At 42.0% G+C, this 24,745-nt stretch overlaps 1 protein-coding gene across 1 annotated transcript in view; it reads right to left on the reverse strand.

Moving 5' to 3' along the window:
* tgfbr3 (transforming growth factor, beta receptor III) overlaps positions 1 to 24,745 on the reverse strand; it is a 100,658-nt gene that overhangs the window by 16,168 nt on the left and 59,745 nt on the right. Inside the window, exons 5-12 of the mRNA XM_061239107.1 lie at positions 15,211 to 15,394; positions 12,612 to 12,774; positions 11,255 to 11,405; positions 6,760 to 6,949; positions 6,007 to 6,302; positions 4,116 to 4,271; positions 2,939 to 3,088; positions 492 to 659 (exon numbers count right to left, since the gene is read on the reverse strand). Coding sequence (XP_061095091.1) covers positions 492 to 659; positions 2,939 to 3,088; positions 4,116 to 4,271; positions 6,007 to 6,302; positions 6,760 to 6,949; positions 11,255 to 11,405; positions 12,612 to 12,774; positions 15,211 to 15,394 — 1,458 coding nt within the window. The remainder of the gene's footprint in view (positions 1 to 491; positions 660 to 2,938; positions 3,089 to 4,115; positions 4,272 to 6,006; positions 6,303 to 6,759; positions 6,950 to 11,254; positions 11,406 to 12,611; positions 12,775 to 15,210; positions 15,395 to 24,745) is intronic.

Raw genomic sequence — 24,745 nt, forward strand, 5'->3', positions numbered from 1 at the left:
CCCTGGGACCGAACCTGGTTTTTCTCAGTTGGCTCCATGATTGTTTTCACATGAGCATCAGCAGCTTCTTTCTAAAGCTACAGAGAGGCAAAAATGCTAAACTCTCCCTGGAATCCTAACATTCCTTTCGCACTGGAGGGGCCTTAAAGGTTAAGGAGAGGCAGATAGGGATGCTGGCTTTAAAATGCTGGAAACTGCATCTGACTGAACAGGCCTTGATCTTGCAGGAGCAAAAGTTTATGGCTGTCTGTACATCTGAACTTAGAATGACATGCTGTTCAGACAAAGTGTGAGATACGTATATGCACACTCACACCTCTGCTTCTCTGCAACCAACCTCCAATTCATACAAAGCCGTGAATATGTTTACGACCGCTCCCTGTCATGTGGCCATTATATCTGGAGGGACTAATAGCATATACAGTGGGCTTACATTTGTCATCTAAAACACAAACTGTCTTGTGAATTTAATACATCGCCTGAAAGCCTACCTCAACAAAGACAGGCTTGTTCTCGGAGGTGGTAACAAAGGTGGCGGGGTAGCGGAAGAGGTTGGTGTTGTAGAGCTCCATGCTGAAAGTCACGTTGCTCACCAGGTCCTTACCAGGGACAGGCCAAGGCCCCGGGGGGCTCTGGTTCTTTCTGAACGTGCAATTAAACTGTGGAGAGAACGAGAGTAGTTATCAGAACAGCAAGGCAGCACACTTCCCAAAGTTAAGCCCCCACCCCCTGCTGAGCGACCTTCACCCTGCATTACGCAGAGGGATCACTAAACCCAATAAAGAGGTGCAGAGCTTCAGAGCCAATAGTAGGGAGGACAACCAAAAAATGTTTTTCTGGAAATCAACATGAATATTATGATTAAAATCTCAGTTTAACCTTAAATTAACGTGTTGTGGACAATAATTCTGCTTAGGTGGAATTTTAATGTGACAAAATGACTGTTTTTGTGGCTTTTAAGCGCTCATTTTACCAGCATTCCACCAACGGCACCGAAAAACAGGCAGATTTCACTGCCATTCCATTGTTTACATTTATGGAGCTCGAAAACGGTGACGCAACAATAGCTTTTACTGGTTTACTTCACGCGCTCATACATGGCAGTTGGTGGCAGTTCGAACCGTCAAAATTGTGACTGTAGCCAGGTCAATATTTTTGCTGGGTACTCGGTAAGTCCAGCCTAAAGTCCCTGGTTACTTTTTAATAGTTTCAATGGATTTTCACAATAGACAAGTCAGACTTCAATCATGTTAACGCTCTCGAGCGTGCGTCTACGTTTAAGTAGCAAATAACCGTGTTGTATCCTTCTAACGTAATTTACATAGCAACTGAACTGATCACGCCGAATCACTGATAGCGCCAAGAGAAATTAATGACGATTCAGAAAATGTATAACTTTTAAAGGTTTAAAACAATCCTATGGTGGGACTTTTGCCATTTATGGACAGTGCGACAGAAATTTTTGGCGCCTTTGAACTTAATCGAATGCTTTTATTTATATCGTTCGAATGACCAAGTGCCATTAAAAAGCAAATTGTATGGCTTTGTGCTATTCGTGTATGCTAGCTACATCATGCTAACATCGTACAGGGACCAGTAAAGGCTTTGAATACGCTAGCACTTAGTTATTCTAAGTTTGATCACCTCTACTGTGAAGTAAAAAAGTGGACAAATTATGTTTTCTGTGAGAAATGTTTTGGCGAACTCACGTGCACACACAGCGGTCTACATTCTAAAGCTCCACTTTGCCCTCCCTACCAATAAGGAACAAGCAGGGGGAATGGAGGATGGGGGGAAAGCAGTTTTGGATTAATGTCTGGAAGGAGAGAGTGCCAGGCTTTCAACATTAGGTTGAGCTAAGTTCAGGAGACAGACATTATAAAAAGGTTTGGAGAGTTGAACCCCTGGTCACAGAGAAGAAACGACTGTGGGAGAGTTGACTGCCACTGAGGAACACTGGAGGACAGAGTGTAAGAACCTTTGCCATGTGGACAGTGTGCAAGCAAGCACACACAGGCAATAACCATTCCTCGCATTTTCCATGATGAAGCCATGTCAATGGCAACCATTTGGTTTATATTGCAGCTGTTAATACATTTCCCCACTTACATTTCCTATGTGCTGACCTCACAGTACTGAGTAAATGTATAAAGATGTGTCTGCAAGAGTATGACTGACAGGGAAAAAATAACCACTTGGGAACCATTTTCGTAAACTAATGGTAGTTTGTTCAAAGAACACTGGCTGAATAACTCCAGTTCTTGACTTGGCTTCTACAAAATATATACAGAGATGGGAAGTACTGATAGGTTCAGAAGATTGTCCATTGAAAAAAGTTATATATGTGTGCATTGATCAGTGACTTAGTATGGCAGGTGATGCCTGGTAATCGGGGTTTGGGTTGTAAATTGTGTGGCTGGAGGTCAACGGCTGAGGTGGGAAAGGTCTCTGCCCTCCCTGATCCCTGAGTGGACACGGAGGCGCCATAAGGTATCAAGAAAGCCACATAGCACGTGCTGTTAATTAAAACCAACGTCATTAAGAAACAAAGCGATGAGATAAGATGGGACAGTGTGTCATGTCACGCCAGACCCTCGCCAGGATATTTAGGCTCAATGCGATGAAGCTTGCTGTACCGCAAGCTTGTTTTGTCCTTCAGTAATCTTACCGCTGGGCCAGTGTCATTGCAGTGTGATTCTCTATTAAAATGCTTGTTATCTTGGTGAGTTCCTGCATTGTCCTGACTGGGATTCCATGGAAACCAATTTACATGAACCGGCTGGGTAGTACGGTTAGATCCGAATTTCGCTAAACAAATATACATAAACTAGCTGGGTCGGACGACTAGGTCAAAATTTCATTGAAAAGCTAAACATATTTTTAAAAACCAGCTTGGAAAAATATTGTGAAACTGGGCTTGCTATATAACAGTGCCTACCAAGATTGATGGCCTGGAAGCCATGGGTTCAAGGAATGCTCTCTCCATCCCCTCAGTGTCCACCGGAAAGCCAATATCTCCCGACTCCATGTCCTCATAATCCACAGGCCAACCGCTCCCATCCTCTGAATCAGATGGGTTGATGAAGACCTGCCAAACACAACAGAACCAAGCGAAGCATTAACATTAACTTGCACGGGAGAGATTTCCCAGCAAAAATCTCCGTTATTGTCACATTTCGCTCTTGAATGAGGCTATTTCTGGCATTTGGAGTGGCTGCAAGACAAGGAGACAGAAATCTGATAGAGCTTAGATGATTTCTTGAGGTAACAGGCAAGCCATTCGGAGACAGATGAGCTGGGATGAATACATGGGAACATCTAGCAATTTCAACACCAAAATTCCCAACACCAAAATTCCCAAGGCAATTCAATGTTACGTACTTTTTGGAACAAACACATGCACACCCACAAACACACACACACATGAAAACACAAACATACAACTTCATATTTCATCAGAGTGATTCTTGAGAAAGCAGGACAAATGTAATGGAACACGATGAAGGGTGTGTTGTGCTCTTTCATTCCAGTTGGCCATGACTTCCCACTTTAAGAACTGCCCAAAACTTCATTCATTCACTCTAAAGCCAGTATCACAGGAACTGGACCACAGCTGGACGAATGCGGCTGTGGCAGCAGCTTAGTCTCAATCTAAAAAATGACAATGAATTTTGCCTTGGCTTTAAATTTCCTTTGTTAATGTTGACTTTGAATAGAAAAGAAGTAGTTGATGTAGATACTGGATCTGCTGGTTAACGTAAATAAAAGTTCAATTCTATTTCAAATCTCATAAAAAGTTTGTCTCAGTTTGTTTCTTTTTTTTCTGTATGTGTCAGTCCTCTGCCAAAAAAACAGGTGGATAGCCCTTCTGTCAAATATTTATCCAATTTGTGCAACATCAATAATCTAGGTTGATAATATGATTACCAGCAATTAAGCAAGTATTAATAATAATACAATAGTTTGCAGCAGTTATATGCTAAATATGATCAATTACCGCTGGCCCTCCTCAGTAATTCATTTCCTGAATAGGCTGAATTTAAATAGTCAGATTATACACATTATTGTACAGACATAATCCCTCTCCAGTTCACTCGCCCTGGTTATCCACTCACCGAGTTGATGTAGATGACTACAGGACTGGGGTGGGAAGGGTATTTAACAGTTTCGCAGCCAGTCAGAGGGGTCTCCAGGATGTAGTGGGTGGTGTTGGCCGTAGCTTTGCATGCAGGGTCCTGCAGGGTGAGGTTGGCCCTTCTGTACCCACTCGCCTGTTCAGAGGAATGAGTACTAGCTAAAATAAAACCGCATACACTACAAGACTAGGTTTTACTGCTAGCAGATAAATTAAGTCTTTATGAAAGTTCAGGTTCAGCCATCTTTCACTTGGAACTACAGAATGTGTGCAAATGAAGTTAGATTTCACACTGAGATTTAACACCATCACTAACCATGATTGACACAGATGAAATACCTTGCAGCTGCAGATAAGTTACAGTATTTAAAAATAATTGTCTGAAGTAAGTAGTTCATTGCTTTGCCTCAGTTGATCATCAGCCAGTCAGATCTCAGTGTGGAGCAGACCTGGGTCGGGTACATAATTGTTATGGATTCAAATATGTTTCTGTGATTGATTGATCTTGCCTGGTCCAATTGAGCCGACCAAGATGGCCAGAAGGTGGTGTGTGCACTTTTTGAAAGCATTTCATAGGTTCCAATGCACCAGACAAACTCAGTAAATTGTACAAAAGTATTTGAATCCAATTACGTAATTGACCCAGGTCTGGCGTGGAGGTCACTGATCACCGGAATCCGAGCCCATGAAAGAGCCTCCTGAAACAAGCCTTCATAGAGTGTTTCAGTGTATTCGCTTGCAGTGAAAGGAAATGTTGGCGGTCTGCTAAGCTGTCCAGAGCTGCCTGAGAACTATTTTCATAGCGGTGTGAGGATTTAGCCAAACTGTGATGTGGTCTCTTGCACCCTCTCTCCTTCCTAGTTGTCGCTGCATGCAAGGCTACACATAGCTCGGGAGACATCATGGTCTGAAGATGGACAGTCCAATCACTGTTCAGAGGGGAACCCACACCCCACATTCATGTTAACAGAAAAAGGCATGTGACTGCCTGTTATATTTTATTCATAAAAGACTCTTTAGTAAGTGTAGTTTGCTTCATCAGAAGTTGGAAAATTTTATCAAAACTGCAATCAAATGCTGTGATCTCCTTGATGTTAAACATTTTGCATTACATATGGCTTTTCACATCACTGGATGTTAAGCAGCCATCACTCTATTCAAATCTGAACGTTTTAATATATGCAATCCTTCCAAAATACAGTAAGCCTGCAGCCAAACCCTTCCCTCAGGAGCGCCGATGACATAAGCAAGCACTAAGTACAGAGGAGGAAGTGCAGTCTTTAAAGTAAATCTCAAAAACAAGGCTCCATTCACTTAAAGACACCATGCGTGCCTTAGTTTTCTTTGTGTACGGCGAGCATTTTGTTGTTACAAAATAGTTATTTAGAGACTGCAGTTTCCCCCGGGCAAGCAGCAGCGCACACGGAGAAGAGGAGGAAGGGGAGGGCCATCTTTGAAAAGATTGCTTTTAGTCACCCGTGTAATGTTACCTCAGAATGACACCGGTAGCTGACATTAAACAATGCTGCTGAATCACTCCAGTCAAAATAATGTACACTGATGTTATGACTGCAATTGTAATGTTTGCTTGTAACACAAACTAAACAATCACTTTACGGCAGACTGTAGTTTAGCGGCTAAGGTAACCCTGGACTGGTTTGTGGATCAAGCCCCGGTGTAGCCATGATAAGATCCGCACAGCTGTTGGGCCCTTGAGCAAGGCCCTTAATCCCGCATTGCTCCCAGGGGGATTGTCCCCTACTTAGTCTAATGAACTGTAAATAGACTTGAACTGACTTGTATTTACTAAGCCATACAGTATATTAGCTGAAGGCCAATGAGGTCGTCCAGTGGATATGAGCCTCTCTCACCTGGAGGCTTTCCTTGTTGACGCTGACCACCATCTTGTCCTCCTCACACCGCACGCTCAGGCCCACGCTCAGCGAGCCCTGCTGCTCTTCGGGCTCCGAGCCGAGCCAGGGCCGACCATCTGCCAAGGGGGGCAGCGGCAGGTAGGGCAGGCCCTGCTCCAGGGGCCCGCCCAATCGGGGGAAGGGGAAGGGAGGACCTGGTCGTGGGGCAGAGCTCCCCTGGTCTGGATGGGGGTTTAAGTTCTGCAGGATGGTCAGCTCAGGGGGGAAAATACTGTCCAGGAAATCCACCACGTCTGCAAACAAGAGTAACTGTTACAACCTCACTCAGACCACAGACCTGGGTCAAACACATAACAGGTGTGGATTCAAATACTGTGCTGAGTTCATCTTGCCTGGTGTAACTGAGCCACACAAGAGGACCAGAAGGTGCGGTTTGCAATTTTTGAGAGTATGTCAAAGGGTCCAATACACCAGTCAAGCTCAGTAAAGTGTAGAAAAGTTACACAATTATGTATTAGATTCAGGTCTGGAAATCACCCAGACTTTTTTATATCTTTATTATAGTCATTAAAGGTAATATTCAAATATAGTGACACTGTTCAAATACAGATTGCATCATTGCATGACTTAATCTTTAAATATCCTTATAACCCCTTTTCTCTCCAAATTGGAATCATGTAACTTAATCAGTTTAAACTGAACACAGGAAATCACTCGGCTTAGAGTGACAGGGGGAACAGCGAATCACACCTGGCTCCCTCAGATGCAGGTTGAAGTGGTTGGCCACAGGCGTGCTGGTGAAAGAGGTGACCGGGCTGTAGCCTTGATCTTCTGCCCATTGGATAAGGGCCTGGGAGCCAGATGGCAGGAGGGGCTTAGATATCTTAGACACCTGCATCAGCGTTTCCATACCCGGACTCAGGCTTATAGTGTCCGATGTCTGAGATACAGGAGACAGAAAAGAAAACACATGACAGCAGTCAATACACAGTTTAACACACCAAACTCAACATTCCTTTTAAATGGTTGAGATTTACGTATGGTTAATGTACCTTACATACAGAACAGTATACACTCTCTTCTGCATACCACTGTTGTAATATGTGGTTATTTCCGTTACTGTCACCTTCCAGTCACTAGTCTGGCCCTTCTCCTCTCATTAACAATGAGTTTTTTCCCGCAGAACTGCTGCTCACTGGATGTTTTTTATTTTTTGCACCATTCTCTGCAAACTATAGAGACTGTTTGCGTGAAAATCCAGCAGTTTCTAAGATACTCAAACCACCCTGTCTAGTACAACAATCATTCCACCGTAAAAGTCACTTGGATCACATTTCTTCCCCATTCTGACATTTGATCTGAAGAACAGCTGAACCCCTTGATCATGTCTGCATGCTTTTATGCGTTTAGTTGCTGCCACATGATTGGCTGATTAAATATTTGCATTAACAAGCTGGTGTACAGATCTACCTCATAAAGTGCTCACTGAGAGTATGTGGTTGTATTTGTTACTTTTTCCACTGAAGCGCCACCTCTTTAAAAATCAGTTTCCTTGAATGAGACACTCGTACTGAAACTTTTTAACATTATTCCTGTAGAAAAATGATCAAAATCATTTATATAGAAAAAAACACGTTTTTCCATTTTTAACACAGCAGCAGAGCTTCATGCATGCAGAGCACACCACTATACAAAATGTGTCGCTTCTTGTTTATTATCATTTGATTACAGTCCTGTAATTTCTACTGGTTTAGCCAACATTTAACAGGAATATTCCACCTTTTTTATTTTCCCACACAAAGTGATATACTGCTAAATATGTATAAATATAAATAACTGCATATCACAAAACATTAACAAATCACCTGTAAAGACAGTGTGTTCAATTGGCAGGGTCTGACGCATACTATTTTCTGTCCATGACAACCAATGTCGAACAAAGAACAGGAGGAAGGTAATTCAACACTGGCAGAGGACAAATGGGATTAACAGTATGCTGCTGTTAATGCGAGCGAATGCTAATCCCTTCCCAGTCGCCTCCCGCCAGACTTCACTGTGGGCAATCTTACAACAGTAGCAACACTTTGATTTTACGAGGCTATCATATCACATGCATAGCTGACATTTTCTTGAACAGTTCCGCAGACCGCTTTAACTCTGAACACTCGCACATCCACAGAAAGACAAAGGCACACATATGACACACAGACATACAGTGGGGTCCAGAAGTCTGAGAAAGTGAAAATGCTTCTATTTTGCATTCTTTTCTAAATGAATACAAACTTTTTAATTACTAATTATATTATCAGCATAACAATTTGAGTGAAAAGTTGAATCTTTACAATAATAATAAATAAATTACAATAATTTCAGAATGTCTGGTATGTATTTGGTATAGTATGTATATAGTATTTGGTATGTCCACCTTTTGCTTTAATGGCAACGTGCACTCAAGCTGGCATGGACTCCACAAATATGTGCAAAACTGATGATCCATGTTATTCCAGCATTATTTGACAATGTTCCAAAGGGCATCTTGTGATGTCACTGAATGCTTGGCTTTTGTAAGTCTTCAAGTGCCCCCATAAATGTTCAATGGGGTTGTGGATTGTCCAGCACTTCTTGCTCTTCTTCGGCTTTCGAGTAGTTCTTGCAAAAGCTATTTTCATTTGTTAAAATTTTTTCTAAATCCTAAAACTTTCTGTTTATTTCCAGGATTACATCAAAAAAAACCCCACAGATTTGTAATGTGGTCCCAGACTTTTGGACCCTGCTGTACATAGACACATAAACATTGTAAAGACACCCCCACTTGCTCAATACACACAAAGACTAGACACTCTCTCTGGATGGAGACAACCACTTCCATCTAAAGCCAATAATCTCAAAAATGCCAGTAATCTACAGTAGCAGCTGTAGAAAGGGTTTTTTTCAGAGTGAAAGCAAACGCCTCCTTTTCCATTCGCAGCAAAGTGATGGTAAGTGCATGAAAAGTTCAACTCAAAGCAGCCTGTAACCGAGCTGTCAGAAGCAGCAAAATTTCAACAGCAGAGTATCCCTATGCAACTTCTTTAGGCTACATTAGCATCTGCCAGCTAGCTCTGGTTGCATGAGCTGGAAACTTGGGTTCTGGCTAGTGTTTCAGGTCAGTGTGCCCGTTCCACAATTTATTTAATGCGGCAACATGGCAGTTCAGAAGAAATTGCATGCCAGCCGACACCACCTCTGATTGGAGAGCTCAGTGTAACCGGAGAGCACGGGGTTCTGTTCACTGTCTCTGGGGAGCACAGTCAGCTCAATGGGAGAGAATCACAGGGAGGGAGGCGTCCACTGGAGCCCCTAATCCTTTAGCGCTTAACCTCTGGGCATTCTCAAGTGCACCGTCAGAGGCAGCCCTGAACTTAATGGACTGTAAACAATGAACCTTGCCCAAGCCACAGGATGAGCAATTAGCTCCAATTCTAGCAGCTTTCTGACATGATAAGGAAGGTGTTTGAGCATTTCATTTCTGACATTCTGCACTGCCAACATGACCTGGCCCACAGCTGTTCAGTATGCCAAGCAATACAATAATATACAACAAAAAAAAACACCAAGGTAGACAAACAGAAAATGCAAGAGCCCACACTAAAATTATTTTTATATAAATCATTGTTCTGTTCTGTACTGAGCACTGGTAATTGTACTGGTAATTGTACTATAATGAGCACTGATAATTGTACTATAATGAAAATAAATGCTGCATCAACCTTCCACACTGATTATCTTCATTATTTATGCAGGCTAGAAAAAATACGTTTTTGGGAATGACACATTTCTAATACAATCCATCTTAATGTATTGGCAGGAGAACCTGACTTTAAGAATGACTTACTGTGGAAAAATTAGAGGTGAGGCAAAACAAAATAAAGCATTTGTTCTTGCACTAAAAGAGTCATGAACACTGCAGCACTCTAGCCCTGAGGCTGAAACCCAGGACGGAGAGCGTTGTAGCCAACAGAGCTCATAATTCATGGTTTGATGGATGACGAACGAGTTTGGCTGAGTGCACAAGAAAAACACTTTGGTCGAATTGGCCAGTGCACTCTAAAGACCCTCACCTCCCACCACCCACCCCAGTACCACCACATCCACTTGTGTAAAATGGTAAAAACTGATTTGTCGCTAAGGAACTTTCACATTACCCACTTCCTCACCACTGCCAGACATCAAGTGACTTCACACATATCATGTGACCCATTTATAAGTGGTTGCTGAGTTCTGGGTGGTATATTTCCGGTATATTTTCATCTGTCTTTCTGTCTGTCTGTCTTTGACCAGATTTAGGTAGTGTTCAAAACCGCATCTTACTCGTACTAAATTTCAGGCTGATTTTCATTTAAACATAGCAGTGGTATGTAGTAGTATGCTACCTATGCGATTTCGGACACAGTCCTAGTAGCATGTTAATACAGTGGTTCCATGTTTCATTCAGCGTTTTTGCTTCTGTGGCAAGAATGCCACCAGCTGGGAAAAAATACTTGTGAGGTTACGACAGTAGGGGGTAGCCGCATTGCATTTCAACCTGTAACAGGCAGAGCAAATCTGGCCCCTAAATGCGCCCTAACTAACAACATTTTAGATTTGTTATAGAATTCCATGGCATTGAGTGAGTTAAGGCCCAATATCTTAAAAATTAAGAGATTAATGTTTTTTGACAGATTTGAATTCTACACACTAAGAATTCCCAAGACACCAAATATCAAAAATAATTTGGCAGTTTGCTTGTACAATTATGGCCATTAAAAAAAACATAAACAAAAACATATGAAGCTAAAAAAATCAGGATTTCTGTTCCTATCCACAACATATTTTCTTCAAGATTTGTGTGAATTATCCACTTGAAACTTAACTAACCATGATACCCTTCTACCATGCTTGAAAGCATGCCACTCTCTGTTACTTTCTCTGTAAACCCAAAAGTTTGATCATATGACCAAACATTGTAGCTTTGCTAGACAAAGGAGAAGTAACGTGACAAATTAAAAAATAAATGTGATTGGTGGGATGTTTCTGACTTCTATAATGTACTGTTTTCCATTTATACTTGACCAAGTCCCATAGTGGGTTAAACACGAAACCACTGTGTATACTGGCTGGGACCATGGAGAAACAGTGAATAACACAGGTGTCAGTGTTATTGTTTGGGATAATAAATGAGCTCCCAGCACTGAGAGGTCGTCCAAAGTCTAGCGCGGCCACGTACCAAGATGTCCAGCTTGCCTATGATGCAGTGGGACTTGATCACCCAGTTGACGGACTTCTCGCACTTCAGTACGAGCACCAGGTCGCGGTGGAGGGGAGGCCCGTCCGCCTCCAGGGGCTTGATGTCCACGATCACATCCACCTGGAACGCACTGTTTTTGAGAGAGACAGAGATAGAGGGAAAGAGAGAGCAGGAGAGAGTGTGTGACAGGAGGGAGAGGGAGTGAGAGAGCGAAGGGGAGAGAGGCAGGGCGGGGAGTGCGAAAGAAACAACCGTATAAAAAAGGACACTGGTGTGCGCTGTGGATTTATCATACTTCTCCCATATTATAACGTCTCCTCTGTCTGGCCAACTTATTAAAAACTTGGAAGCTGCCCCGGAATAGGACATGTGCACAACAGACCACTCGATACCGCAGCCTAAACAGGCAGATTTTTACACAATATGAGCGTCCCTCCCATTCCTCTGTGCCAGCTTTACAGGGCATGTTTTGGAAGCTGAGTTTCCTTTCTCCAATTAGTCTTCAGCTAACGCATGAGAGAGTTGGGCCAAGATGATTCTAAACAAATTAGAAATCATCTGCCTCCACATTAATATTATTTTGAGATTTCTCAAAGGATCTGACAGATATTTTACATACGCTTTCCTCTGTGGACACATTGTTGAAATACGAGATTAGGGATAGAACCAGAGACCACACCCAAAAGACTTTACAAAATGTACATAGCTTTAAATCAGGTAAAATAAGCAGTATGAAGAATTAAAATTATCACACACACTCCAGTGTAAACACACATATACTCACACTCATACACACATTGCATTCATGAACACATGCACGCACATATACAAGCACACACACACAAACACGAGCTTGCACAGCCCCATCATGTGAATTAGACAGAATTGCTTTTGGATGAACTCTAAACCACGGTTTTTTTGGGACTCATAATTAAGGCTGGGTATTTGTCACAGATTCCATTAGAACAAGCATTGGAACTCTTAGGATTATGGGAGTCATGTTGACAAGCTCTGGGATTCGGTTAAGGGATTCAAGTCTCCTAAGAGCCTCAGGGCCTGATTTACCTGAAAACCTTTTAACATAATACAAAGCAAAACTAATAACACAACTGTCCCCCGACACAATTCAAACGCTGGAGGGCCTTAATTAACTTTAGCATGTGCAAAACATGTTAGCAAACGCAAATTCGATAGGTCATGATATTTTTTTGTACCAATCATTGGTCACGTTATCGGATTTGCGTTTGCTAACATATTTTGCACTTGCTAAAGGTAAGTCAACCACTAAAGTGTTTGAATCGAGTCGGGAACAGTTTAGCTTCAGTGGTGAACTGACCTGCTGGAGTTGGGGGCTTGCAGCTCAATGATATGAACCTCTTGATCTTGATCCGGGCCCGACAGCACACACCCTCTCGACGGCTGTGGCTGCACGTAGCTCGCCAGGTAGTTCAGGGACAAGAACTTATTGTCGATCTGGCAGGTGTCGGAAAACACGGGATCTGAAAGAGGTCAGGCGATTGTGTTACCTTGTTGTTCAGTGAATCCCATATCTGGATGACCGCATTCAAAATAATGAAAATAATTCATTTCAAGAGCAATATTTTTCAGTATATCACATCTTATACCTTTGATACAGCCCCCAGCCTTAATCTGTACTCCACTAGAGACAGTCATGGGTGTCATGGGAAGAAAAGCAAAAAGCTATATATTTGAAGCTATGTTCTGAACTGCATGCCAGAAAATAATATATTCTAAACTGAAGTTAATACACTTAATTGCATATATTTCCAATGCTTTATATCATGCTCTATGATACCAATAAAAATCGAAATGGCCAAAAACATGACATACATAATGGTCAGTCATTGTCTTCCAGAAGTCAATTATTGTGTTTGTTTTAAAACTTTGGAGTATTTTATATTTACATAAATCACCCACAAAGGAGATGGTGACTTATATAAATGCATCATCTGCTTGGAGAAGATGGGTGTTTCCTTGTTTGATCCATCTGTTTTTGACACAGAGCAACATGCTACAGTATGTATAAACTTAGCGGTAGGCATCATTCCTTGTAGACCTCCTTATTGATTTTTGCATTGTGAGCGCAAAGCACAAAGACAAGGTCTGTCCTGCTATAAGGGTAGAGGCAACGCAGGGCTTTGACAAAGACCTTCTTTTGGGTAAATATCGACCAGTCTTTGCAAAAACCAAGCTACGGGCTTCACGGAATGGAAGTGCCAAACACTAATCGAACATCCACTGTTTGACAACACAAGAAATTATCCAGCAGATCTGGCTATAATACATCTACAGCTCTCCTTCATGTACTAGTTTTGATGTTTTAGTTTGAATAGGTGAATGCATTCAATTATTAAATTCTTAATTATATATATTGAATCATATCCAATACTATTATATCGTATTATATCGTAAAATACTGTAGCACTACTTCTAAACATGAATCCATCAAGAGGGCAGGCAGTTGCCAGCCTGACTTTTGCAGGAGAGGAGGAATACTGATGTAACTTCCCCCCATGAGACATGTTTGCAAATCACTCCTTCTCCTCACAGTACAGTCCTGCCCCTCTTCCATCACTTCAAACAACCTCTCTGTCCTCTCTCTGCTCAGAGTCCAGAACAGAGAGGACTCTTGTCTGCTTCATCTCACTCCTGACATGGCACCTCCTCTCAGCTCCTATCTAGAAAAGCTTCACCGCTGAACCCTTTAGAACATCTCCAAGGTTTACAACAAACTCCCTATGCTGATCACATAACCTCTCTTCTTTGGGGTGCTAGAGGTATGCTTGCGTCGGTCGGTTTCAATGTCTTAGGTAAGAGATATTCTGCCAATCTGCATTTTTGTTAGCATATAATGAAAGTTCTGTCATTTCCCCCGTAACTCTCAATGCTACCATAAGTCATTTTAATTTGATTCATAACACGGTTGACTAGCACCGACACCTCACAGCAAGAAGGTCCTGAGTTTGAGCCCCGTCTGGGCCTTTCTGTGTGGAGTTTGAATGTTCTCCCATGGGTCTGCATGGGTTTCCTCCAGTTTCTTCCCACATTTCAAAGACATGCAGTTTAGAGTCTAAATTGGCCCTCAGTGTGCTCCTGCATGTTCTCCTTGACCAAGGCACTGGCCTCGGAACTGTAGTTGGTCCCTGTTGGAGCCTGCAGGACCTTGTGGTTGAAACAAATTGAGTTCTTATCCGCGCAGTCGGTCCCTGTCACAACAAGTTCTCTCTCTCTCACTCTCGCTCTCTCAGCCCTAAACCTGGTGACTCGACACTGAGAGGAGCTATTCACCACAGACAACAAAACCTTTATACAGAAAGTGGGTTATACAATCCATCCATCAGTCAGCTGTCTCTCAGTCCAGTACTTCTTGGAACCTTGTCAAAAAGTGACACGCCATTTAAAAATAATAATAATAATCAAATCCCCCAAAGCCAAATCGTATGTTTTTCTTTTTATGGATCTGAAGGGCAGCCAGCAGAACTTTAATAAGTGTACCACATACATCACACTGAGTTTGCTTCATTGCTTTAGCAGGAGGCTGTCAATGGTCTCCATCGGGAATGAGTTATTGAATGCAGATCAGCGATTAATAGGCTATTCAGAAAGAAGGTCTGCATAAATCCAAAATATGGATAAGGACACTTCCTCGGTAACTGCAGGATATTTGCGTGGTAGATTTGAATACAGCTATATAATACAGACATTTACGGTATATGCTTTTATAACCCTCAGGAATTAACAACTATCTGTCTCGATTGTGTAGCTGTATTAGAGTTTACCACACGCACATATCCTGCATTCGTAATGTCAGTTTACAGGGAATTGCACATAGAATTCTCCACCTGGTAACACCATGGCCACGAGGGGGTGAGTCTCCAGCAGTCCCTTCGCCCCTCCCGCCCAGGCCCACATACCTTCGCCCACTTTGATGTAGACATCCTGGGCGACCTTGAGCTCGGAGAAGGAGGTGACAGCTTTGTACTTCCTCTGGCTCCAGGTCAGGAGGTGTTCGTTGCCGTGGGGAAGGGTCTCCTCCACGACCTCGCAGGAGAGGGAGAAATTCCCTGGCTCAAAATGGACCCGGGAGCCTTTGGATACCTGGACGGGTAGAGGGGGAGGGGTTCGTAAATCACCCCCAAAAAAGAAAGACCCTACGGCAGATTGAGGGAGGCATTCATCAGTACAGATTTTCGGTGCCCCTTCTCCTGGAGTCTTCCAGTTTGGAAAAAAGTTGAACAATAGTAAAACCTAATTTCTTCTCTCATATGGAAAATATTAGCTCGTCATGAGTTAGCGTTTGCTTGACAAGTGAAATTTTCTTGCCCCCTGGAAAATCTTGAAATTAGTAAAATTGGCTCATTTCATTGGAAATATATATTTTTTTTTTTTGCAAAAAAGTAATAGGAATAATACTTAATGGTGGATTAAAACTAGCCCATAATAAACTTTCAGGCGATGTTTTATTGTCATTCTTACAGAAAAAAATATGTGGATGAATTTTCAAACAGATTTCTGTTATTTATGAGATTTGTTTGTTGTTTGTAAGTCCATTTTTAGTGCAAGTCTGTACGTGCCGCAAAATAACTTTTTGGGAGAAACATTGGCCTCAACGTCATTTTCCATTGTATGTGTGGAGACTACAGAAAGTGCCAATCCAATCTGCACAATATGCATGGATCTTAATGGTAATGAAAAGAGTTCATGTCACTGCATATGAATTAATTAAGGTGAACCACACCCTTATAATATAGTGAGCACAATCCAGCCGATCTCCCACCTGCCCACAAATCAACTTCACACGGCGCATTGTGCAATCACCTGGCAAGGTGTGTGGAAAACTAGGTGCGGCCCTCGCTTGACTTTGGAAAATGGCAAAATTCAGTAGCTACACCCAGTACGCCACCTCCCCAATGCACTGTGTGAAGTTCATTCTGGAAAATATGGCCCTTAAGGTTTAAATATCAGGCTATACATTTTACCAATGACTTATTTTTTTGTTTTTGCCCTGCAATCTAGTTTGCTCTGGGGACCCAGCAGCCCATGTAGGACTCCCATGTCCCAGATGTGATGTATTGTATCCTTCAGCCAGCAGTGCGAAAGGCACTGTGTTTTACTGTATAGCAATATACACTCACTGACAACTTCATTAGCTAGACCTGTACATCAGCTTGTTAATGGTGTTAATGGCAAATATTTAATGAGCCAATCATGAGGCAGCAACTCATTGCATAAAAGCATGCAGACATGGTGCAGAGGTACAGTTGTTGTTCAGACCAAACCTCAAATTGGGGAAGAAATATGACCTAAGTTACTTTGACAGTGGAATGATTGTTGGTGCCAAATGGGGTAGTTTGACTATCTCAAACTGCAGAACACAGAGAATGGTGCAAAGAAACATCCACTCAGCGACAGTTCTGTAGAAACACCTTCTTAATGAGCTGACAGGAAGCTGAATAACTCAAATAACTACATGTTACATGCAGAACCATGCAGACTTGAAGTGGATGGGCTACAGCACCCGAAGACCAATAAGTCAAAAAGTTTAATATATACTTAATAAAGTGCCTTGACTGCGAGTAAGGAGAACCTAGGGAGCGTAGGCCAGTGAAATGCTTAGGCACGTGTACCTGACCAGAATCGATTTTTATTCACTAGCTCTACCAGAAAGCACATTGAGATTTTGAACACTTTTCAAAACATAAGGGAGTGGACACATGCTAGCAGAACTTATAACAGGAAAGTTAAAAAGGTAAAAAAATCCACAGGTGTTTTATCAATACTAAGTCAGGAGATTTCCCGTTATAAAAAACGCATCATTAAGAAGGACATTTATATAAACACAGCAGCAGAATTGTAACAATATGCTTCTCTTGGAGATATATGAACCAGTGAAATGTATAAACACGAACCAAAAATGGAATAATGTGGCAATATCTCCTATATTAAAATATCACCTTTCTCTTAAAATATCTTCCATTTTCTTACACAATAAAGTGTAGAGTTATGACTGTTTATAAAGCATGACATTAAGTGTCACAAGAAACTCTGGTGAAACTGGGTGACTCAAAATGGCTGTCACAGGACTGTTCTGTGTTCAGTCTATCCATCTGGTTTAAGTGATAAAACAGTCACAGTCCGTCTGCAGCTCCATGACTGTAACGTCCCAGAGGATATACCCTAAAAACAACACAGCTTCAGATCTGTCTCACCTCAATATGAAGGGTTAGCCAACACAGCCACAATGAGAACAATTAAGTGTATGCATGTGTGTGTCTGTGTATGAGCAGGCGTGTGTGTGTGTGTGTGTGTCTGTGTGTCTGTCTGTGTGTGTGTGTGTGTGTATTTGTGTGTGTACGTGTGTGTTCGTGTGAGCATGCATGTGTTTGTGTGTGACTATGTGTGTGGATGTCTGAGTGTGCATGTATACTGGACAGATGTGCATGCACAAATGGAAAGGGTTGGTAACATCACCAGCTATTTATGACTTCTGCCAACAAGCCCAATTGATATGTAAATTATGCTATCTTTCAAATGCCAGATGCCAAAGTGAAAGATTCAATGTCCAGGCCTTGATAAAAATAGGGGTGCAATTGAAAATATGAGTTAAAAAAAAAAATGCCAGGGCTTAATAACAGCTGCAAGATGCCAAATAAATTGGGGGAAGGGGGGAGGGGGCTTAAAGCATGTGCAGAACTCTTGATGAAGTGCTGATTTGCTTTTTTGGCAGCACGACTTGGCTGAGGTGACCGTTCCAAAATCAGACCACCCCTCTGGCTCTTAATGGAGCTCAACCCATATGCTTCACTTCAGAGAGATAAACATTTGCATGTGTTGAGAAATCTACTGTACGTTGCACGGTCCCAGTACCGGGTCTAGACAGCCTACCTCATTATATTTCCAAGATTGTTTTGCATTTTTGTCCAATTATGAAAATCATTACTAATCCCATTAAACTGATACGGAGTTCAGTCACCTCGGTTAAATCTATTCTATTACACAACCCATTGCCCCACTGTTTATACAGTGTGCATACAGGACCGTAGAGGAAAATAACAGCACAAGTACAGGAGAAGCGACCTACGCCCTTGCTTTGGAGTCTCATGCCTCATGTCTGAACCTACCCTCTGACACATCTGCCTCGGTGCGGAACATCTGCCCGACCTTTGGCTGACCCCGTCGTTGCTCATCAATGGCAATAAAACAAACGGTTTCAAGAGAACCTTTATTTAGAATATCGGGTACTATGACAGCGGGGGGGGGGGGGGCAGAGACAGATAGCACAACACACTTCACTGCCCAGAAGTGTCTGGAAAACTGTAGCACGTTTGGCACTGGGCGAGCTGGTCGTGTTTCAGCAGGAGCCCCAGGCCAAAACGCAGAAATGTTGCGTGTTTAATTGCAGGGATAAGACCACAATTAGTTTAAAAGAATTAGACAGAAAAACTCAAAGAACAACATTCATTTGGGGCCTTGTTTTCAATTGAAATCGCACAAATCTGAAATATAAGGAAGTAAGAGGAAGGGGGTCCAGACAGGTGTTCCATGGCACTGAGCACAGGCTTGTTTGCTTACCCAGTCTATGGCTGATTTTAGAACCTTTAGAACAGATGGATCACTATTATACTACAATATTGCTAGTACTATACAAGGGAGAGTGCAATGCCTACAATAAGACTTGAAAATGCATGGAGAAAATAGACTATTCCCATACAGTTTAATAATGTAAGGCACATACATTCACCAAGCAATTTTTACTTTATTACACCAACTTATTAATGTGATTATCTAATCAGCCAATTGTGTGGCAGCAGTGCAATGCATAAAATCATGTAGATGCAGGCCACAAGCTTCAGTTAATGTTCATGTCAACCATCAGAATGAGGGAAAATGTGATCTAAGTGACTTTGACCGTGGAATGATTGTTAGTGGCAGACAGAGTGGTTTGAGTATCTCAGAAACTGCTGATCTCCTGGGATTTTCACGGACACTAGTCTCTAGATTTGTAAGAATGGTGCAAAAAATCTAATAAAATCCAGTGAGCAGCAGTTCTACAGACAGAAATGCCTTGTTAATGAGAGATGTAAGAGGAGAATGGCCAGACTGGTCAAAGCTAACAGGAAGGTGACAGTAACGCAAATAACCACACATTACAACAGTGGTATGCAGAAAAGCATCCCACAACACATCTAGTCTAAATGGATAGGCTGCAGCAGTAGAAGTCTAAAAAATAAGTCTAATAAATACATAATAAAGTGCTCTTTAAGAGTGTATAATGAAGGTCCACATTTGCTAAAATCTTGAAGCCATGAAACATAAAAAAGTGAGAGTTAGTGTCTCATTTGTCATGCCAAGAACTGATGACTCAACTGTATGAATGGAATTTTACTATGCACATTCTAGCATTTTCCCTGAGGTTCACTTAGTCACACTTTATTATTGCACTACAGTTAATTTGGGTATTATTCCAAGGAAGTTTAAAAATCAAGCTCTGGTCCTAGTAATATACCAATGTCAGTAGCACCGTGACTTACTGACATCGTAAGTGTTGATACTGCAGTGTAGGCTGCAGTTCAGGAGTTAGCTGGCAAGTGGTAATGAGGTTTCATAACTCAGGCTTGCCTGCTCTTGAGGAGGAGCCCCACCTCAAATTTATGGACCACAAGAGGAACTTTTGTTTATGGGCCGTCGAACGACAGCCTTTGACCGCCAAGCTGTCACAGATACGTTGTGAAGGTGTCGTCTCCAGAGTTTAAGACTGGAAAGAAATGTCCCAATGGACGGGCTCACATGAGCATGTTTGTTACGGTGGGATGGGAAGGTCTTTCTAAGTTTACTGATTGTCTCTATAGTGTGTTAAAGTCCCGCCCACGGCAAAAATGTTACTGGACCCAGGAAGTGGTTTGAAACAATGGGATATTAAAGAGGAAAACTTTTAAAAATCATATGTTCTCAAACAATTACAAAACCTCTTTCTCCAAACAACGTGTTACAGTTGATTGTAAAAAAATAACATTTTCAAATGTTATCCCCTGATTTACGATATCGTTAAAAAATCTCTCTCTTGTCTCTTTCAGTTTTTTAACAATATCGTAAATCTGAGGATAACATTTTAAATATATATATTTTTTACAATCAACTGATATGTGAAACATATATTATTTTGATTATAGAAAGGTTGTGTAATTTTTTCTATAATTAAACACAATGTTACTTACCTATAAACATTTCTTAATTCTCTACATCCCTTCGACAAACCTCAAATCCATACCTGTCCACAGACTGTTGATGTCATGCAGGGACAATGGCAGCTCTAGATGAGGACATACACACAGATCTTTATATTGTGTGATGAGCTAAGCCAAATAAATTGAGCATTGAGTGTTTTAAGCTCCAGGTGGATTTTAAAGTATGGAAAAAGGAAGCAATAAGACCAATAACAGCATCAAGTTATGAGCTTTTCAGCAGTTCCTTTTAATAACAACAATATATTTGCAGTTTGGTAAGGGATTATTCAGAGACGTAGATGCGGGGGGGTTTGAATGCCAGGCCAACCAACACAACATAGTTTAACACAAGGAATAAGTCAGTCCTGTCATAAAAACATCAGCATATTCAGCAGCTGGCCTGACCTGCTGAGTTCCTTGTTTTGTACATGGAGTATCGACACGATATTGCTCCCAGGGCTCTGCGAGATTTGCTGCAGCCCGTTACTACGAAAAAGCAGTGCAGTCAGAACAAGGTCTAAGGTTAAGTTTTCCCTTTTTTCTTTTTGGACTCCTTTCTTCCCCAGTCAAAAACAACAGTTGCCTGCTGCCTAACTCCCAAAGCAGCACTGTTTTTTTTGTGTTTTTTTTAAAGCACAATTTAACACGGTTTCCTGTTGCTTTTACCTATCGGCATCAACATATTAATGCCGTATGCACGTAATGCAGGGAGAGCTGCCACATATCAATTATCAGAGTTCTGCAATCTTCAGTGTGCCAACGGTTAACTACAAACATTTCACAAATTACGTGGCATTGCTACATGGGCACCACCGGGTAATTAGATTCTTTGTTGATAAATGCACGCTCTAAAGAAGTGAATTTCACAGCCACTGTGAACAGCTCAAGCCAGAACGGCCCTGGCAGAAAATGCGCTTGCGTATGTGTGTGCTGGCAAATGGACGCTATGAGAGAACAACACCATCTGTTACCACACCACAGCAGATTGCTTCTGCAGACTTGTGTCCACTGAAAACCAATATTGGCCCATGATGGATTCAATTACCAACCAGAGCCTTCCACTGTTCATTCTAGAGCAATAAAAAGCAGCAGCTTGGCAAACACCAAAAGAGCAACAAATTACAACAGCCAAACTTTATTTGCAGCCTAACTCTATTATATACTTTCGAAAATGTTCTATCACATTTCCAAAAAAACAGAATCATGATAGCCCAACTTTATAAGTCCAGTGTAAATTAAAGTCTCGACTGCAAAGACGGGAACCCTGTCTGGCCCAGCATTTTAATTTGAATAAATGGAATTACGTCTGAACCCTGCACTGTAAAATGTCTTCCCTCGTGATTTCCATTACTTGCCGTGCAGACTGCCTGATTGACACAGAATGCTCCCAAGCGAGTTTCAGAGCGAGAATGTCTGGATGGAGGAGTTTTAAAGGTAAGCGCGTAGCGTGGCCAACACCAATAGTCCGCTCGCGAGTCTTAAACCTGATCCCAACTCGGCCCACGTGCGAGTACGTGCATGGCGAGGGTCCACAGGAAATAAGCAGGCAGGAGTGTTTTAGGACCAATTTGCCACAGGAAATTTTCTGGTGCTATGGCCTCAGGGATGTGACTCCAAGGTCCCTGGGCTCAGTGTTAAGTAAGTAAGCTTTCTAGGTGATACTAACACGGCATATCCAACATCCAACCTATTTGCTTGAATCTCCCTTCAGCCAGAAGCCAGAGTGGCACATAGTCCTACACTGCTAAAAAAGTTCAGATAAACTTAAAATCTTATTTCTATTTTTTGGCCCAAAGAGGTGAAACAGTTTTAATAATTTCAAGATTTGCCAATGACATAAGAAACTGGCAAGCAAACAGTAACTTAAAATAAGCTAATATTTTCTACTTCAGAGAAAAAAAGTCTCTTTACATGACATAAACCCTTGACAGACCATCCATTTGGTGTCATTGTCGCTTTATTGGAGGGAATATTTAGATCTTCCTCAAACATCTAGCTTTGTGTAAATACTGTGAATACAAGAAGCAGATAGGCTTGTAACTGCCACAGAGTTTGTTCTAGTTAGCCAGGCTGAAAGCAGAGCACTCATGGAGAGCACAAGCCCTGACAAACGAGGATATTGGGTGTCCTCTCCCATGTTAAACTGTCTCTTTATTCTGCATGAAGGCTCCACAGTGGCACATTAATGAGGTGTCCCAGAGGAACAATCCGGCCAGCACAATTCAGGGGAGAAGGGCAGAGGCCCAGCTCTGATTACCAATCCACACAAAGCGGGTGTGCCTGCGAGGATTCAGAGAACAGGGAGAGGGCTTTTGAGCTGTCACTCAAATGTGTGGCTTGCGACTTAACTTACAGCCAGGCAACACTCAATGACATAACAATCACTTTGTGACATTCTGGTGATGTTGCTAGTGGAGTTTTGAATTCCACAGAGAATTATTAGCTGAACTTTCAATGATACATACCAATAGCACTGTAGTTTACATGTACCCACTCTATTATACTGCAGATCTGCATTATTTTATGGATTCTACAGGAATAGGAATAATGGTCAAGCTATCCCTAAAGAATGTTCTGGCTTTGCTTTGCACACTGGAAAATGTCCACCAGACACAGCATCCCCTATGTCATATTGCATGGCTAAGAGTGTTAGATACACAACTTTAGCTCTGTGGGTAGGCTTCATGCTTGCTCTTATGGCCGTTTTATGTCCGCCACCACATAAAATTGTGGACTGTTGTGTGTACTGACCTACACCCTGTCCACAAAGTTTTAAAACATGCATGGCCACAAGACGTTTTTATTAATTTTTTTAAAAACATATCCAGTTATGGACAGGAAATGGCTCATTTAAAAATTGAATATCAGCAAACTTAAATTTTTGCATGTTTTTCTCTCTCCACGCCGAACCCCCATTTTGGCTGGGGTGTCAGAGATATCATCGGTTGAAACCAGCATATTCTGCATTAAAGCATCTGCCCCAAGAAAATATTGGGGCCTTCATGTTAGCTGGAAATTGAAAGTAAGTGAGTGTCAGCATGTCTGCTTCATTTAGCTACAGGAAGGAGTAGACTACCGAGAAGCACATCTTCCATGAAAGGAATGCCCAATATCTTCTCAGGGATGAAGAGATTTCACTTCAGAATAGCAGAAAGGTTTAGATAACAATTACTCTTCTAAATGTCAAATGAAGCAGACAAACAGTAGATGACTTGTACAGATGGGGATGTAGGAGTATAAGCCTCTCTGTTTTGTTTTACTATGGTCAAAGGTCTGGATAGGGAAGAAATGAGACTGAGTCATCATTACTGGTTTGTGTGTGTGTGTGTGTGTGTGTGTGTGCGTGCATGCATATGAGAGAAAAAGAGAGAAAGAGAGCAAGAGAGACAGATTGAAGAAATAAATAATGGGATGCAATTGTTGAGAGAGAGAGCCCGTATGATCCACTACAATAATAGAGCAGCCACTGTCTGGCAAACCAATCAATCCAATAACTGACACCAAACGCATATATTCACAAAGTCCAACCATGGTCTTCCAGCTATTGTTATTTTATGGATTTTATGGGCCTTTTCAAAGAGCAATGAAAGTACCTGCGCACTTATGTTTTTCACATTACCACTTCTCTCTAAGCAGTTTGCCTCACAGTGCTGCTTCTGGCCCATCAGATACGTGCTTCTCCCTGAATTATACATACAGCATGGAGGCACTTCTCCAGCCACCATTTGCAGGGCACAGTTCTTAAAATGTCTTCCTTGACACCAGAAGAATACACAATGGCCTGCGACAGCATTCACTCTTTCCCTTTAACCCTCAGGGAGATTCACTGTTTTTCCTAAGCTCCACTGCTCCATGCTCAATACTGCTGAGGATGCAAGGCAAGAACTCCCCCATGTCACCCCACCTTGAAAGCACTCCCTGCTGTGAAATCCAGCTATGCCAGTTTGACCAGCTTGAAAATAGAGCTGGTCATAAGCTGGTCTAGCTGAGTATGAGTTGGTCAACCAGCATGGCCAAGCTCTTCATAAAGCTGGTCTAGCTGGGTATGAGCTGGTCAAACCAGCTAGTGGTTGTAGCTTGTCTAAAACATTGCTTGAGATGCTCAAACCATGTCAAGCTGGGAGCTTGTCTGTACTGGTCAACCAGCTACCAGCTGTTTCAAAACCTAGCTTTTTTTTTAGGGCTTGCATCAGGAACCAGCGACACCCAGCTGACAACATTGTAC

This window comes from Conger conger, chromosome 4 (genome assembly GCF_963514075.1).
Source record: "Conger conger chromosome 4, fConCon1.1, whole genome shotgun sequence".
NCBI classification, from domain to species: Eukaryota; Metazoa; Chordata; class Actinopteri; order Anguilliformes; family Congridae; genus Conger; species Conger conger.